This window comes from Cucurbita pepo, chromosome LG12 (assembly GCF_002806865.2).
Source record: "Cucurbita pepo subsp. pepo cultivar mu-cu-16 chromosome LG12, ASM280686v2, whole genome shotgun sequence".
Lineage (NCBI taxonomy): Eukaryota > Viridiplantae > Streptophyta > Magnoliopsida > Cucurbitales > Cucurbitaceae > Cucurbita > Cucurbita pepo.
The window spans coordinates 2054218-2072735 of NC_036649.1; the positions used below are offsets into that span (position 1 = coordinate 2054218).

At 35.3% G+C, this 18518-nt stretch overlaps 4 protein-coding genes across 7 annotated transcripts; 3 read left to right on the top strand and 1 right to left on the bottom strand.

Annotated features, from left to right (window-relative positions):
* The first annotated feature begins 2002 nt into the window (after nt 1-2002).
* Nucleotides 2003-12343, top strand: LOC111806660 (calmodulin-binding transcription activator 5-like). 4 transcript variants are annotated; one of them, XR_002816862.1, is made up of 15 exons: nt 2004-2135; nt 2208-2344; nt 3210-3335; nt 3568-3683; nt 4703-4791; nt 4952-4997; nt 5766-5901; nt 6807-6926; nt 7028-7071; nt 7441-7830; nt 9225-9925; nt 10379-10928; nt 11304-11606; nt 11693-11879; nt 12069-12343. XR_002816862.1 is itself a non-coding variant. In XM_023692036.1 (14 exons), exons 2-14 carry the CDS (start codon nt 2269-2271, stop codon nt 11738-11740), a joined length of 2745 nt encoding a protein of 914 aa, XP_023547804.1. In that variant the 5' UTR covers nt 2003-2135; nt 2208-2268; the 3' UTR covers nt 11741-12063. The 4 variants fall into 4 exon arrangements, 3 of the variants coding, with proteins under 3 accessions (XP_023547804.1, XP_023547806.1, XP_023547807.1); XM_023692036.1 differs by lacking the exon at nt 12069-12343 and having other exon boundaries at nt 2003-2135; nt 11693-12063; XM_023692038.1 differs by lacking the exon at nt 12069-12343 and having other exon boundaries at nt 2003-2135; nt 5772-5901; nt 11693-12063.
* A 198-nt stretch (nt 12344-12541) lies between these two features.
* On the bottom strand, nt 12542-14846 carry LOC111806662 (GTP-binding protein SAR1A-like). The gene is made up of 3 exons (XM_023692040.1): nt 14557-14846; nt 14337-14468; nt 12542-13077 (listed from the first exon to the last, which is right to left on the bottom strand). Exons 1-3 carry the CDS (start codon nt 14683-14685, stop codon nt 12757-12759), a joined length of 582 nt encoding a protein of 193 aa, XP_023547808.1. The 5' UTR covers nt 14686-14846; the 3' UTR covers nt 12542-12756.
* A 973-nt stretch (nt 14847-15819) lies between these two features.
* Nucleotides 15820-16475, top strand: LOC111807835 (60S ribosomal protein L29-1-like). The gene is made up of 3 exons (XM_023693718.1): nt 15820-15904; nt 16002-16105; nt 16203-16475. The coding sequence occupies exons 2-3, from the start codon at nt 16004-16006 to the stop codon at nt 16284-16286; spliced, it is 186 nt and encodes a 61-aa protein (XP_023549486.1). The 5' UTR covers nt 15820-15904; nt 16002-16003; the 3' UTR covers nt 16287-16475.
* A 1054-nt stretch (nt 16476-17529) lies between these two features.
* On the top strand, nt 17530-18236 carry LOC111807834 (60S ribosomal protein L29-1-like). The gene is made up of 3 exons (XM_023693717.1): nt 17530-17619; nt 17694-17797; nt 17910-18236. Exons 2-3 carry the CDS (start codon nt 17696-17698, stop codon nt 17991-17993), a joined length of 186 nt encoding a protein of 61 aa, XP_023549485.1. The 5' UTR covers nt 17530-17619; nt 17694-17695; the 3' UTR covers nt 17994-18236.
* The last annotated feature ends 282 nt before the right edge of the window (nt 18237-18518 follow it).

Genomic DNA, 18518 nt, shown 5'->3' on the forward strand with positions numbered 1-18518 from the left:
TAAACGATCAAAACAACTCCGAACCATCCTAACCCAAAAATAAATTTAGGTTGAGTTGGATTTATTATTTAATAATAATTATTTGAGTTGAAAAAATTTTATTCGATAGAAATATAAATTTATTTGTGCTCAATTAATACGTCATAATTTGAACAAAATAAATTGTTATTTAATTTATTTAAAGTGTAAATTAAAGAAAAAAAAAAGATTCGTGTTTATGACGCGTCTCTATCTCTATGCTCCCGAAAAGATAGGCAATAAGTTGAATAAACGTTTTTATAGAAAATTGAATAAATATAATTTGTTTGAAAAATAAAAAAATAAAAATATCTTAATCATCAAATGAAACACATGTCCACGTCAACAATATAATATGTAAGAAAAATAAATGTTTCTTATAAAAATACAAATATCACTAATAATAAGTTTAAAATTATTTAAAAGCGTTAAATATTTGTTTTTAATTTAATATTTTAAATAATAATAATAATAATAGTAATAAATTATTTATACATAAATTATTTTTAATTAAAAATTGGGAATATAATTCCTATCGACGTGGAATTATGGATTTGAACAATTAATGCATCCAAAGAAAATGTGATTTGGTCCAGAATTATCGGCCCACGAACGGCCAATTTCCGACACGTGTGTAGCTCTGGTTCCGTACGATGTCGTTTTACCGAAATTGACCTTTCCATATGAATTTCTTTTTTTAAAAAAATTAATATGTATCCTTAAATTTTATTGAGTTCATAATATTATCTATTTAAATTATTTAAATACATAGATTAAAGTAAAATATAAATAATCGAGGGATTTTAAAAGTTAAAAAATGTTTTAAAATGCATATATATATAAAACTAAAAATTAATCCAAATAAATTAAAAAATATATTTTTTTAACCCAAGAAATTTAAAATAAAAATAGATATGAAATTGTTAAAATTTAATTACCACAGTTCAATAAATAGAATATTTGTTACATGTTGATGATTGTATTAGGTAACTTGAATGTGTGAGCGTAAACACATATAATTGATGCTAGCGGTTCAATTTTTTTTTTACCTTCCATATTCTCAAATGACACGAGCCCCTTCGTTATTATACATGTGACTCTCACTGCATACAGCTCGCACGAAAGACTCATAAATCCATCCCGAACCTTTTCCTCCACTTCTCCTCTTTGATCATCGATCAAACTTGCGTTCTCTGGGCGAAATGGGGATCTTTATTTTTGCTGCGTATGTATTGGCTTGGTTTCGTGCATAACTAAGAAAGCAGTCTGACGAGTGTGTGCATTTAGGAAAGGAAGGTCGACCACTACATAAGCTAAAGCACAACGATTATAAACAAAATCAGAAGCTACTCGCTTCTATTATGGTTGGGATTGCGTATCGATGAGAATCGGTAGATCGTAGTATTTCGCCAACCTCGTAAACTGAAATACAATACAATTTCACTTAACGCCTAAAAAAAAGAAAGAGCGGAACAATATTGGACCTTCGACATATAATAGTTCCGAATTGAATATCTTAATTAAGAGTATCATTTCCTATTCGATCCCTTTAAATTCATCGTTTATTTTTTCAACCCAATCGCTCTTCTCGAGAAGAGAGGAGCTGAGGTGGTCCCCCCGGACCGCCCGGTGCTCTAAATTTTTTAGGGTTTTGATGTGTTATATATTCTCGAATTAAAAAAATATATATTCTATCAACCATTATAAGATAAACTGAAATTGTACGGTACATTTGAAACGGTAACGGATGGTTTATATATATATATATATATATATATGTATATATATATTCAATTTAAGCATTATAAAAACAAGGGTAAAAGCAAGCTTTTTAAGTGATAATTGATTAATTATTCGAATTATATCTATTAATAGATATGAAAATTAATAATATAGAATTAAAAATAAATACATTTCCCTAAGAAGAAAGAAAGATAAAAAGAAAGGACTAAAAATAAGGCAAGGCCCCGCCAGCCCGACCCAGGTAGACGGCAGCCACCGTCTATTGCTGAGTTCCTGTATAGAGAGAGAGAACAGGGAGTCAAAAAGAAGACTATAATTGTGCTGCGAATTCTTCCATCTATTTCGGTCCCAAATCAAATTCTGTCCGTAATCAGGTAATCTGCACTGATCGCCTCTGCTTGATTCTGCCGCTTTGTATCATACTCTTCAGTATTGTTTGCTCGCAGGTTCATGTTTTGAAAATCCGATGCATTTTTGTTGAGGTTCAGCTTCTAATAGGAATCATCGATGTCTCTTTCCATGAAAGATGATGTTCAAGGAAGCCTTGTTGGCTCAGAGATTCATGGCTTCCATACATTGCAAGGTACTGTCGTGATCGTAGCCTGTTTACATGTTCTGATTGTGTAGCTTTTTGAATGGCTGTCGGCATATAGGCGTTGAAGTTTTGCGCTCCTGAACTGCGATGGAGTTTTTTTTGAAACTTCTGTGTGTCAGCTAGACTTTGCTTAGGAGGACTTTTTATTGTTTCTTAGTTTTGAGTGAGTTGATTGACAAAAGCAAAATCAACGTACTGCTAACTGCTATGCTTAATGGCTACATGCTACTGTTTATGGAATTCGTATTTTTTTTCATTGAACAATTGTTTCGGTTTGGGTTAAAATTTTCGTCATGTGTGAGTTCAGTAGAATTAGGCATGTGTATTTGATTGCTAGAGCTTAATTATTTAAGTCCGAAGTAATATGTGCAAATACAGCACAATAATCATCAACCAGAAGGATAATAGAGAGGGCGAAGAATTGATCTTCCCAGAATGCTTTAAGTTTAGACGAGAAAGAAGGAAATACTCGAAATTTCTGAAGTCAAATCTGGGAAACATTTGAGTTTTGATTTTTGAGTTCGACATATACCCTGCTAGGGGCATGAGAGAAATCATAGAAAAACAGTTAAAAGTGTTTCAAGGTAAGTAAAAACTATCATTTTAGGTTAAACATGCCCAGAGACTAGACAGGTAAAGAACATAGTGGCCATTGGCAGAATCATCACCTCCAAACAACAAGGGGATCCTAATAACCTTTATCGGGCAGGACTTGAAGCTTTATCGACAAATTAATGAACTACTTTGAACAATTATTGTAATTATCTTTAATTGTTCACATTTAGTATATGTTATCTGCGTTGCAAAAATGCTAGTTTATGAATTCATCAGTTGTTTTCTCTTCTGTGAACAGATTTGGATGTTAAAAACATCAGGGAGGAAGCAAGTGCAAGATGGCTTCGTCCAAATGAAATCCATGCAATACTATGTAACTACAAATATTTTGTCATCCATGTCAAGCCAGTGAACTTGCCCAAAAGTAATTTCGCGAGATTGTTCTCTGCAACTCCTTCCAACTCTATTTTACTAGTAATAAATTGTACTAAAAGAATTTTACTGTTTAATGTCTGATGCAAGTTATATCATATTCAATTATAAGTCTTCCTTGCATTTTGCATGATAATCACATTTATATTTCGATATTGAGTAATATAGAAAACTGGGTGTAGGCAGTGATGTCTCAGAAATCTAATGTTGGAAATGCGCAACAGGTGGAACCATTGTACTATTTGATCGCAAGATGCTTAGGAATTTTCGCAAAGATGGACATAATTGGAAGAAAAAAAAGGATGGAAAGACAGTAAAAGAAGCTCATGAACACCTAAAAGTGAGCATGTCTTGTTTTATTGGGCACTATTTCATAATTGAAAAGCTGGTGGAGACCTCAGATCTGTTTTCATTCTTTACATATACATTTTTCTGACTCAGATGGTTGCATTTATGGCATATGGTTAATTCAATCTCCCCCCTTTGAAATGTTTAAACAAGGAACACAACACTCTTAAAGATTATCTGAAGATCTGATAAAAATATGTTGTCCTAGACTTAGTGGTGGCAGGTGAGGAAGTAAGTCGCGACTCTTTTAACGTTGAAGTCATCAATTAGTTCCAAATGGACTATTGGAATTTGTCTTTTGGTGATATATACTAGCTTGACGTCTTTAAATTTTTGGAGTGACCAATGCTTAAATAGCTCGATGCTTTTGCATATTGTGAAAGAATTTGGTCAGATATGAGGAAGGGGTTTATGAGTTAGGTTACTTCCATTACCTTCAGCATTACCATTGATATATGTGGGTTCGTGTGTTTCTGTATAAATAATTAGATGCTCTTTTTCTATAATATAATTTATATGTCCTTTTTCTCCACAAATTTGAAGTAATTTCTATTGTTTCTGCCAATATTCTCCAAAGCTTATTCGAAGTATAGTTGTATAATCATGTCTGTTTGGATATAGAATATATTAAATAGTTAAACTGAATGTAGTTAATCAGCTTAAGCATTTGAGTCTAGAGTCTATACGAGTGAAAAAATATATAAATTCAAACCCCTACAATTTTATTTCGTAGATCTTTTCAATTTTCTCAGTTATCATCTTCATTTCATATATCTTGTCTACTAGCTATGTCTCATTAATCAACCACCATACGATTCCACAATGTGAAGGGAAGTTGTTGGATATCATTTAAAATAATTCAATTTATTACTAGTCTTTTCTCGAGTCTATTGGTTGGTCAATGTCTAGTATTAACTGTGTTTAGATTTATGGTAATTGTTCTTCTGTTATAGCATTAATCACCAAGGAAAAACGCTGTTTTGATAAATTTTTTTTCTTTTTCTTTGGCAGGTTGGTAATGTAGAAAGGATACATGTATACTATGCCCATGGCCTTGATAACCCAACCTTTGTTCGTCGATGTTATTGGCTCCTTGATAAGTATGTTATTGTTGAACTTACATTGGTATATTGGTTGCCACCAGTTGTTTTAGTGGGTTTATCCCAATAATGCCACTGGCAAAGAAAAATAAAATCAAACTGTGGCTGTGTAGTATGTCATATTTGTTTAGTTGATGATTTGTTGATGCTTTTTGTTTAGGTCTCTTGAACACATTGTCCTTGTTCATTACCGCGAAACAAAAGAGGTTAGTTTCAGCATAATGCATCTGCAGCTATTGAAATATTATCATGAGATGAGCCTCTATCATTTGGACTACTTCATCTATTTAAGATTGGCTGATTATTCCTCCATGGCTATTATTATTTTCATTCAAAATAGTGTTATCTTATGTTTCTTTAATTTTTTTTTCTTGTAGTCTGGCACCATATAGCAGTCGTGCATGCATCTCTCTCACTCTCTCTTCTCCATTCAAAAACTGGAAAATTACATGTTTGTGTTGTATTTCGATGATTTAATCCAATATTTGTTGAGGATAAAGTCAACCATTGAATACATGTGTTTCCTACTACTCTTTTACATTTTAAGAATTCAACTTTCATCATGATTATTGCCTTTAAGTTTCTGTTAGTGCTACTCTAAATGCCATTGTAATTTATGTACCAATTTTGTTACTCTGACTTAATTTTCAAAAATTAAGGCACCACCTAGATGTAGAGTGCTATATGGTGCTTCGAGTGACAAGGATTCTCTTTGTTCTGATATGCATAAATTTTTCCTGGAATGGAAAAGACAATGATCGTGACACTATTTGATGGGAAAATATTCGTCCGATAATCAGTCTTCATATCATATGAATCAGCTCTGTAGTTCTTTATAGCGTATGGTTAAAGCTTCCTAACATTATGCTCGTGATATTTCTATAGCATGCATTGGAACACTTCATGAACAACTTCTTCCATTTAGTCTTCTGTATTGAGAAAAATTTGCCGTACTAACTTCCTACTGCTGCTAGTGGCAGAGTTCTCCATCCACGTCGATGAATTCAAATTCTGGTTCTGTCTCTAACCCATCAACTCCTTGGCTTTTATCGGAAGAACTTGATTCCAGGGCTACTCATGTCTATTCTGTTGGTGGAAATGAATTGTCAGGTGATACTGGCTGAACCTGTCAAAAAAAAAAAAAAAAAAAAAAAAAAANATTCTTTTCTAATATTTCTTCTTTACACTTTAATTGAGCAAACATGTAGTTCATATTTACAACTTTCTGTTGCGTTTAAAGTTTATTTGGTAGTCTTGTTTGCTGTGTTTAGTGAGCAAATACTTTAGTGATTACTGAAAACAAGAAATAGAATCCAGATGTCATACCAAATAGAACTTATATGATTGATGACCAAAATGATTTTCTAATTGTGTTGAACTTCAAATGAGATATAATTTTTTCTTTTAAAAAAAGCACTGGAATTGATTTTCAAAGAAGCAGTTAACATTGGCCTGAAGCATCATTTCAATCTCACACACTTTCTTTTACTAACTTCTCTGTACTCTGTTGCTCTTACTAGCTTTCTTTTACACGCTTTATGTAACTGATTTCCCAGAACACACTCTCCCATTACCTTCGTCTTGCGCACACTCTCTCACTGATTTCCATGCCCTTTTCTCATTATTTTTTTTACTACACACATATTTTCTGTCTAATTTCTCACCTCAAATACAGTTCCTTTTAGCACTCTCTTTCTACTCATGCACTCTCAAATTAATCTCTCTATGCACACACTGTCCTTGCTTATTTTATTCTTTTTTATACTGATCGGTTATATTCTAGATGGTTAATTATAGAAATACTTATTCAATAAATACTAGTAATCCAAAAGAGCACTTTTAACTAGATAAAATCATTTTTGAAATATTAGAACCAAACAGGAAAGTGATTGATTATCAAGCATGTGCTTCAGAGTACTTGTAACTGAAGAAACTGTGGTGAATTCACTTACTTTAAGAAACTTCTGGTCGAGACAAAAGTTTTTATTTTTATTTTTTTACATGGTAATGAACAGAGCCTAGTGACACTACAACAGTCATGGCTCATGAACAACGGCTTCATGAGATCAACACACTTGAGTGGGATGAACTTCTTGTGATGAACGAGCCTCTCAAACCTGCTATGACTAAAGAAGGTAACGAAGTAAAAATTCTGAATGAGGCAAAAACAACTGCCGAATTGGATAGTGAATGGCTAGATTACTAATTCTTTAACTCTTTCCTTCTCATTCACCAGACAAACTTTCATGCTTTGACCAACAGAACCAAGTCCCAATAAATGTGAGTAGAATAAATTACTATTTGGAATTTTGATTTCTGTTTGTTCCCTTGCCTTCCTCCTTTTCTTATTCCATTTATCGGAGCATGTTACTCTTCACTGCTCGGTCTGACTCCATGACCAAGCGGATGGGAGGTATAACTTGCTTCACTTTTCTCCTCTTATTTATAAGTGATAAAGAAAGCTGATAGCTAATTATGGTCAAGTTTATTTTGCTTCATTACTTGATAATATTTTTTATCAAGCAATCTGCTACTTATGTTGAACATCTTTCTTTCTGCACAATTTTATACAGGTGCTTAAATTTTCTTCTTCTCTAGTGGTTATTTCCTTATATATGGATTATGGACTCTTATGGTCCATCCTTGCAGGTGGCCAACAAGATCTTCGGGGTGATAACTTCATTTAATAATCCAGTTGAGTCAACTGGGAGTGCCAACAGCATAGGAAGTGTGAATATGTCATTAATGGGTGGTCAAACGAATTTGAATGTTGAGAGTAGGGAATCCATTCCAATTAATTCGTTGGACAATTTGTTAAATAATGGATTGCAAAGTCAGGACAGCTTAGGACAATGGATAAATGAAGTCATCACTGACTCGCCTGGTTCAGTCATTGATCCTGCTATTGAGCCGTCCATTTCATCTGTTCACAATTCCTATTGTGATTCGACATTATATCACCATCAATCTTCAGTGGAGCAAATTTTTAACATAACTGAGGTCTCACCTGCGTGGGCCTTTTCAACAGAAAAAACGAAGGTTCTCTCTTTTACTAGTACCAACTTTTCACATTTTCTTTACTTATTTGACATTATATCACCATCATATTACGGTGTTTATTGGGCTTTTTTCTATTTCTTCTCGTGCAGGCAAGGAAAGCATTCCCTTTTATGTTACACTATTATTATTGTTATTAGTATTATTATTAGGTTTAAATCCTAGTTTGGTCCATGTTTTATTTGGTTGGTAATCTTTTAACCATCCTGTTTCATATTTAAACTTCGCACAAGAGTCTGTTACAATCTTTGCCTTTAATCCTAATAAACTATTTAACATATACCAATATGGACCCATATTTTGTTAATAAATTTTTTAGAGGTGATAAATCAAAGCCTTAAACTGTAAGCTATAAGTTTACCTGTAGAAATACATTGATACTGGATGGATTGAGCATTTGCTGCAACAAGGAACAGAGAAAAGAAACATTATCATTTATGAGTTTGTGGAAGTGTCAAACTAGTTTTGTTATCTGATTATATAACCTATTACTGCTATTTGCTAATTTTTTTTATTGGTTTTGTCAATTCTACTTTTTGCTAGCCATTGCAATTCGAGAACACGCTTTCTTTTTAATTTTTTGTTGTTTAAATTAAGTTTAGAATTCTATTACAAAAAGAAAGTCTATGATTGACCTCTTTTGTGTAGCTACTCTTAATTAGTCCCATTACATTTCTGTATTAGGTGAAGTGAACTTTCTTTCTTAAATCGTTGTAGTAGACCAAGTGAATTTAACATGGAGACATCCTTGGGTTTTGAGATCTGTTAGTGTGATTTTTTTCAAGCAATTTACAGTTTGAAGGGCTTTTGAATTTGTTTCCTCTTTTCTAAATAATAGGCACTTCCTTTGAGTAGTTAAATGGTACTTGCAGTATTACTCTTCCCTGTGAATCCACATAGTTTTGAGTGTCCGCTAGGCTGGTTCGGCCATTTCCCATTTATCCTTTTGAATATTTAGACAGTATTCATCTCTAATTTAGTACAATAGGTTTATGAATTTTGTTGATGGAATGCCAACATTTGAAAACTTAGCTATTGTCCGCTGTTGTTGGGTATGTTTTCCTCCCATGATCAGTATTGTGAACGTGACTGATCAACATTATAAACGTGAAGTGCAGTTGTTTTTGTGGGAATTTATTTTAATAAATATGGTCGATCCTTACCAATTCATTACATGAACTTTGAAAAGATTGACAATATGATCTTTTCATGATCAGTACAGTGAACATGACCCTTGGATGGTTAACTTTTTCTCTGTTGATATGGCGCGTTTTCACTTTAGCGTGTTAAAGTCAGAATGGTGGAATACACCATCTTGCTGCTAATTTGCTTACAACTTGCAAAGATACTAATGGCATTCTTTGTACTTTTTGCAGATTGTAATCATTGGATATTTTTCTGATGAGTACGTACATCTAGCAAAATCCAATATATCTGTTGTTTGTGGTGATACTAGTATTAATGCTGATTTTGTTCAACCTGGAGTTTATCGCTGTCTGGTAGAACCACATTCACCGGGACTTGTACATTTATACCTGAGCTTAGATGGTCACAAACCTATTAGTCAAGTTCTGAATTTTGAGTATCGTGCACCACTTTTACAAGTGCCTGAAGTTACTTCAGAACAGATCCTCAAGTGGGAGGAGTTTCAAGTTCAGATGCGGCTTGCTCATCTGATGTTCTCTACATCCAAGAGCCTGAGCATCATGTCGACTAAATTGTCACCCACTGCCCTGAATGAGGCCAAGAAACTAGCTGTCAAAACTTCTGGCATTTCTGATGGTTGGATTTATTTGTTAAAATCAGTTACAGAAAATAAAACTCCAATTCCACATGCAAGAGAGGGTGTTCTTGAGATGATATTGAGAAGCAGGTTGAGGGACTGGCTGATAGAAAGAGTTGCTGAAGGCTCAAAGAAAAGCACTGAGTTTGATGTAAATGGTCAAGGAGTAATCCATTTGTGTGCCATATTGGGATATACCTGGGCTGTACATCTATTTGTCTGGTCTGGTTTATCTATAAACTTTCGAGATAAATCTGGATGGACAGCTCTTCACTGGGCAGCTTATTATGGAAGGTACAATGTTATTTGTCAAATTGATAGAAAAAATGGTCAAGTTTTTCAGTTTCATCCAATACCCTCTGGCCAATTGACGACCATTTAATTGGAGAGTTCCCGACATGCAAATAAGTATTCGTTTAATATCCTTGATTGTTCATGGGGTTGCATCAATTACTTAGGGTTATCAGATTCCTAGGTTAACAAATACTCCCACATTGAGGTTGTTGATTCTAAGTGTTCAGTTAAGTCAACCTTTCATGCATATGAACATATTTATCTTCAATCATCATCTATCTTAATTATAATTATTTTACAATACCTTGAACCTGACAGAGAGGTTGATTTTGTGTTGCTGATTGGGAATTTCCAGTGTTTTGGTATTTAATCAAACATAGATTTTTTTTTTTTAAGTTGACTTATACTGGTTGGCACTTCTCACCTATTTGGCCCCATTTATTTATTGTGTAGGGAGAGGATGGTAGCTGCTCTTTTATCTGTGGGGGCGAAGCCAAGCTTGATCACTGATCCCACATCAAAGAATCCTCTGGGATATACAGCAGCAGATCTTGCATCCATGAATGGTTTTAATGGCTTAGCTGCTTATCTTTCTGAAAAGGCTTTGGTATCGCATTTTGAAGACATGAGCTTGGCTGGAAATGTTAGTGGCTCATTGGAAACTAGTACAATACCCGATACCACGAACTTTGATAGCGTCAGTGAGGAGCAGATGTATATGAAAGAAACGTTAGCAGCTTATCGGACAGCAGCTGATGCAGCAGCACGCATACAAGCAGCATTCCGTGAACATTCTTTAAAGCAAAGGACTGACGCAATTGAACTCTCCACCCCTGAAGCTGAAGCACGTGGTATTATTGCGGCCATGAAAATTCAACATGCCTTCCGCAACTTTGAAACACGAAAAAAAATGGCAGCTGCTGCGCGTATTCAATACAGATTCCGCACGTGGAAGATCCGCAAAGACTTCCTTAATATGCGTCGTCAAACTATTAGGATTCAAGTAAGCCTATACCCTCAGTTTTTTGATCGGCCAAGTTTATCGTTTCTGCTTGAGGAGATTTGAATAGTGTTATTCTTCGTGTGTGTGTTTGGCATGCCTAAAAAGAAAGTGTTTTCATCCCTATCATATAAGCATTTTTGGAAGAAAAAAAGTAGTCAAATGTTTTCTCTAAAAGAAATTTAATTGCTTTTTTTTAAAAAAAAAAAAAAAAAAAAAAAGCGTGCCAAATACAGTGTGATTTATTTGTACCTGGTGATTGTTGTGAAGTGATAAAAAAATTTCATGCAACTATTATTGAACTGACATGCGTGCTAGAGTTATGTTAAAAATGAGCAGTTCAGGAAGATGACTACCAATATTTTTCTATTCTCCTAGGCTGCATTTAGAGGCTTCCAAGTGCGAAGACAGTATCGCAAGATCGTTTGGTCGGTAGGAATTGTTGAGAAAGCTATACTGCGCTGGCGTCTTAAGAGAAAAGGTTTTCGTGGACTTCAAGTTGCACCAGCTGAAGTGACAGAAGATCAGGAAACTGGCATGGAAGAGGACTTCTACCGCGTATCTCAAAAACAAGCAGAAGAGCGAGTTGAGAGAGCTGTTATTCGGGTTCAGGCTATGTTCCGATCAAAGAAAGTACAAGAGGAGTATCGTCGGATGAAGTTAACCCATGCTGAAGCAGCGGTGAGTTACAATCCTCTCATTGAAGTTTCCTGTGTAAGTTCAGGTCGTTTAAATTTTGATTTTGTTTTCTTTTTGAGCTATTTCAGTTGGAATATGAAGAGCTTTCACATCCTGATATGAAACTGAATGGCTGAAAGCACAAGTCTGTGAAAAGTCCTATGATTGTGGCAGTGATTAATGGTTAAAAACAGGAGTTTCCTTAGCTCAGGCATACACGAGGAATGACCGGTGCCAATACTCGTTAGTCGACGACGGGATGAACTTTTTAGATGGGTAAGAACTACTGTCCTGTGTCATAGCAAATGTTTTTGGTAGGAGATGCTTGTAGCCTGTACATGTAGTTATATATGAATATAGTTCAGTCTGATTTTTGCTTTTTACTTCTACAAAACTGTTTCATGGAATTCGATGGCCTTTCTTTTGTCCACGGAATTGGTAAAATATGTAATTTTTATGATATAGGTCCCATTGGAGTGATGCAGCAATGCTGAGTTAAACCTTCCATTGAAGTTTGTGTGCAAATCCTAGCGTATAAACTTTGATTGTCATCTATATTGCAGCTGGAATTAGATAAGCTTTCATTTGATGATTTGAATTTTAGGGATTTCAATGATTGAGGTAGTGATTAGCATTATGTACTATGAACCGTTAAAGATATGGGAATTTCGAGGTCAGACAACATCGGTATATACTATGAATAGTTAAAGACATGAGACTTGAGTTTACTTGAGCTCAAACAACATCGGTATATATTATGAATAGTTAAAGACATAAGACTTGAGTTTTCTCGAGCTCAGACAACATCGAGTATATACTATAAATAGTTAAAGACATGGGATCAGAGTTTACTTGAGTTTAGACAACATCGGTATATACTATGAATAGTTAAAGATATGGATCTGAGTTTTCTCGAACTCAAAACTCATTACAGTATGTATCTTCTCGAACTCATTGATCTACGGACTTTATTGAGAGTTTAAAGCAATATAATGTCACAAAAAACAATAATCAGAGAATATGATGACAACAAAACCTAGTTCCATCACAAAAGTTGCCAAACTTGTGAACAATTTTCTCCCTCAAACTAAGTTCTTTCAGCACAAACGATAACCTATATGGGAACAATGGATGCTAATTACCAATTTTGATACTACTTGATATATTGGGAGAGCCATTTGAAGCCATCCCCATAACCCATCTTGCGGACAATGCTACACATAAAAACCTCGAGCGGTCGAACATTAGTTTGCGTAAGATTAACCTTTCCCTTGCCAGTTGTGAAATTGGTCAAACCCAGGTGAAATCGTAGCTCATCCTCGGATGCCGCATATGGGATGTCGATCTTGTTTCCGAGCAAGAGGAAAGGAACATCAGCTAGCGCTTCATCCGAAAGGAGAGCATCGAGCTCCTTTTTCGACTCGGTAAATCGCTCTTTGTCATAAGCATCAACCAGGTAAACTACTGCATCCACCTAATCATGGACATATGTAACAGTTATTTTCTGTAGACATCCTCATATTTACACAAGCAGAGTGGGACTTCAGAAGCCATAAACTTGTAAAACTCAGGATTAGAAACATTATTCAAATTCCAATAGTTGCAACACAATATTATAAGAACCAAGTAAGCAGAAAGAATTTCGAAATGATTTCAGGTTTTCATCATGCCAGGATCGAAATCCTTGAAGGATTTAATGGATCGAAATGCACGATTTACAGCTATGTCAACGAATTTTGTAATTGAGAAGGTTTTCCAATCCTAGTACGTTTGGAAACAAATAATGTCTAGCAGCGTAGGTTGATGAGTCTGTTTGGAATAACTTTTCAAGTGTTTAAAAACGTATTTTCAAGTCATTCCAAATAGGCCATAAATCTAAGAGCACCCTTAAAAGGCATTGTACGGAAGAAAGTAGACAATTTGTCAATGCTTGTCTTTGACGAACGCTATGGAGTTCGAGGAAAATCGAGTAGGTGTTTCCATACTCCCATAGTCAACTGAGTGGCAAGTATGCTCGAGAATTCATTTCACGAGAGAAGGAGACTGAATAAAATAGGATGCATCTCCAACTTCAATTCTTCTTTCTTGACCCGAGAAGGTTAGTGTGGGAGTCATTGAAACATGAAAAGTAACGTCCTGATATCGTCCTCTTTGGGCTTTCCCTTTCGAGCTTCCCTTTCTCCTCAAGGTTTTTAAAATGACTCCACTAGAAGGAGGTTTCCACACCCCTGTAAAAAATGCTTTGTTTCACTCTCCAACCGACGTGGGATCGTGGGATCTCACAATCCACCCCCCTCCAACCTAGCTCTGATACCATTTGTAACGGCTTAAACCCACCGCTAGTAGATATTGTCCTCTTCGAACTTTCCCTTCCGGGCTTTCCCTTCTGAATTTTCCCTCAAGATTTTGAAAACACATCAACAACAACAGCTGAAGGAGATGGAAACCAAAGTCTAAATCCTACGATGAAGCACAGAAAATGGATCTGGTGGGCTTGAAAAGAAGAAAACTCCAACAACCATCAAATTCAAATCAGAAATAAACAAAATCTATATCATAGGTCCAATCAGCTACCAATTTAAAACGGCAGATTACTAATAATATCCGTGGTTGAGGAGAATCTTATTGAGTTGAGACGAATCATAGAGGACGAAAACTAATCCTAGTTGAAAAGATCAAAATATCGACAAAATGCAATCAGAAATTGACCAATAAAAAAAAAAAAAAAATCACCTTAGCATAATAATCTTTCCAGACTCTGCGAGCGATCTGGTGGCCTCCAAGATCAAAGGCCTTGAACTTAATTTTCCCAATACTCAACTCCTCTGAGGTCGGGTGTTGAGTCGGCTGGTGTTGCACTAATCTCTACACGCAATTCAAATTATTCCTTAAAAGATTTCAATAATCAGGAGTAAAATCCAACTACAGAGCAAGATAAAGAAATGAAACTCACCTCGTCCTTCAACATGTGAAGGAGAGTGGTTTTGCCGGCATTATCGAGGCCGAGGAAGAGAATTTTGGCCTCTTTTTGCCAGAGACCGAGCGATGCTAAGACGCCGTAGAACCAATCGACGAGAAACATAACCGCCGATTGCTAATCCGTGAGAATGAAGGCGAAAAATTCACCGGAGAATAGTTGGCGTCGCAGAGAGTGGAATGAAGACGAACGGAGATTCAAAGGAGCGATGGAGATCTGAGGACGCCATTTGACAAAATGGTTTTACTTTTTAAATGAAAATAAAAATAAAAATAAAAAGGATTTTCCGTTACAACTGTTATGTGCAGGCAGATATATATACACATATAAAACATTAGACAATTTAAATAATTGCTTTGATAAAAAAATAATAAATAATAAATAATAAATAATAAATAATAAAAAGGTCTATTTTTATTTTAGTGATAATTTTTTTAATAATTTACATTACATTATTCAATTATTTATTATTTATATAATATTAAAAAAAAGCTTATTTAAAAAATACATATTATAAACGAACTTCTAACCGACAGATTTCTACGGGACAGATCGATTCAGATTATTCCAATCTTTAATTTATTCCAAGTCCAAGTCCAAGCCCAGCCCATGTCCAAGTACAAGCCCAAGCCCAAGCCCAAGCCCAAGACCATGTCCAAGTCCAAGCCCAAGTCCAAGCCCCAGTCCCAGCCCATGTCAAAGTCCGAGCCTAAGTCCAAGGCCTAGCCCGAGCCCAAGTCTAAGCCCAAATCCAAGCCCGTGCGCAAGACCAAGCCTGAGCCCAAGACGAAACCCAAGCTCGACCCCAAGCCCGAGCCCTAGCCCAAGACCAATCCCGAGCTCAAGTCGTCGTAAAACCCTAGAAACAATCCGACGAAGTAAAAATGGAGCCTGAAACTGAAGCCGAGCCGAGCCGAGCCGACGCATCGAGAATGTGGGCCAAGCCCAAAACCATTTTCTTTCTTTTTAGCCCAAGGACCAAGCCCATTTAGAAAATACGGTAAGAATGTGGGCCCATCATTTAGAAAGTAAATACAGTAACTGTGGGCCAAGCCCATCCATTTAGAAAGTAATACAGTAATATGGGCCAAGCCCATCCATTTAGAAAGTAAATACAGTGAGAATGTGGGCCAAGCCCATCCATTTAGAAAGTAAATACAGTGAGAATGTGGGCCAAGCCCGTCCATTTAGAAAATAAATATAGTAAGAATTTGGGCCCAAGCCCATGTTCAGCCGCCCACAACATTGAAATAGGTCAACACGATTACTCAAGGCAAAGGAAACTCAGGAAATCACTGCATTTTCGGCCACCGCGGAGTCTAGGGTTTGTTCAAATCCTCTCGTTTCTATCAAATTCTTCTGTAACGAAGATCGGCATAGCATCAGTTTCCTGATTTCACTCTCGTGTTATTTTTGTTCAGAGATGGCGAAGTCGAAGAATCACACAGCGCATAATCAGTCCCGCAAAGCACATAGGAACGGCATCAAGAAACCGAGGAAGCATCGCTACACTTCCACCAAAGGAGTATGAGATTTACTGATGGAATCATTTCTGTTCTTGTTCAATCGATGTTTTTCTTTATAGAATTACTGATGGAATCATTTCTGTTGTTGTTCAATAGATGGATCCGAAGTTCCTTAGGAACCAGAGGTACGCGAAGAAACACAACAATAAGAGTGGTGAAACCGGTACTGAAGAAGAGTAAAATAGAACGCCATGCAGTTGAGTTTTTGGTTTGCTTCGATTGAACCTTTTTGATATTGTTATTTATTCTCTTTTTGGTTATCACCAGTGTAGGAACTTTCACTTTAATGTAGCGAGTCCTGTTTCTTTCAATGTTCGATTACCTGTTCTTTGCGTTTTCAAATTTTTAGTGATTGATTATGTCTTCGTACTTGTTTGTGCTATTGGCATTCTCTTCCATAACAATTTACGCTGTTCTTAATTAAAATTATAAACACTATTTCTAGTTGATTTCTATACGGATCGATTTCTTTATTTTGTTATATTTCCAAAAAGGTGGAAGCCAAAGTTTTGAATACTAAAAAAACAAGAACAACTTAGTTAAGAATTCAAGATATTAGGTAGAAAATAACCTTAAAATCAACCGAAAAAAATGTTCTTCAAAATCATTTCCAGAGGGCGCTTTAATTTAATCTAATAATAGATCATTTTTAATTCAAAAATGAAAAATCAGAAAAATGGAGGTTGTGACATTTACTCTCAGCACGACAGAAAAGATAATAGTTGAGGGATTTCTCTCATAAACTCTAGTAGCTAATGGTTTATTATTATATGAAAAACCATAGGTTATCAGTGAAATTTTGAATGGTATGTGGTTTAAACTATGATATAGTGTTTTTAATTGGATTCAAATCATTTGTGTGAAATATAAGATTATATGTGGCTCGATTTTAATGCATAAGATGTACCAAACAAATATTTTTGAAGAATGCGACTTTCAATCTGTGCTCTTCTCCATAAGCTTGAGCTAAAGTGTTTTGTTCGAGATGGAAGATTAACAAGTTTCGAAGATGAAAGATTTACAAATCTCCTAAAATCCAATGTTTGCAAATTGATTGAAATGTTTTTTCTTTAAACTCAATATATAGATCAATTTTATATTTGAAACGTCATTTGTTAAACACTCACGAATTAATATCTACTAATATATATGTTCGAATTAATATCTACTAATATATATGTTGGATAAAAGTAATTTAGGGAATGTTCATAGGTTTATAATAAAAAAATACTATCTCCATTGGTGTGAGACTGAATGTTCATTTTTTTCATTTTTTTTACAATGTTTTATGACCATTTCCATAAAATCTAAACATTTTTTTGGACAATTTAAAATATTAATTTCTTTGGGCCCATTTAACACATCTCGTTTCCCTGTAGGAGCTATTGGCCCAAAACCAGGCCCATTATAATTTGGAGGCAAGCCCAATTTGAGCTGCCCATAACACTAAATTAGGGCAACACGATTAACTGAGCGACGGAAGCCATAGCATTTGCCGCTACCACAGATTAAGGTTTGTTCAAATTCTCTCTTTCTATCGATTTCTGGGCATATCAGTTTTCTGATTTCACCTTCTTTTTCGTTCAGAGATGGCGAAGTCGAAGAATCACACAGCGCACAATCAGTCCCGCAAAGCCCATAGGAACGGCATCAAGAAGCCAAGGAAGCATCGTCACACTTCCACCAAAGGAGTATGAGATTTACTGATGGAATCATTTCTGTTCTTGTTCAATCGATTGTTTTGCTTTATAGGATGCTTCTGCAGAATAGTTTTAATTCTTTATCTCGTTGATCTGTGTTTAGATGGATCCGAAGTTCCTTAGAAACCAGAGGTACGCGAAGAAACACAACAATAAGAGTGGTGAAACCGGCAGTGAGGAAGAGTAAAGTAGAACGCCATGAAGCCGGCAAGTTTAGGGTTTTTATGATATAAGTTTGCTTCTATTGAATCTTTTGTTTTTGCTCTTCTTTTGTTCACTAGTCTTGTAATTCTGACCTGGTTGTAGCGAATTCCATTTCAATGTGGAAAGCGCTGCTTCTGATGCCTGATTACGACAATTCATTATCAGATTTGCATTTCTAAGGCTACATCTTCATACATAATCAATTTGTGCCATCGACATTATCTTCTTTCTGGGTTTACTGATTTCTATTATCTTATGCTGTCAATCTTGCTGGAAAGCATTTGACTTGTAGATTTAGATTACTGGGCCTCAATCCCTGCCTCTGTTCATTAAAAACCAGCTTCACAAATTTAGACATGAAATCTCTTATGATTCAATGCCATTAGAGCTGTCTTTTATGATTGAATGTTTTTTTATCTTTGCCAATGGGATATTCTTTTTCCAAGTTCATTTGGCTCGACTGTTCTCTTCTTTTTTGTATGCTTCATAACTTGGATTGAATGTTCTT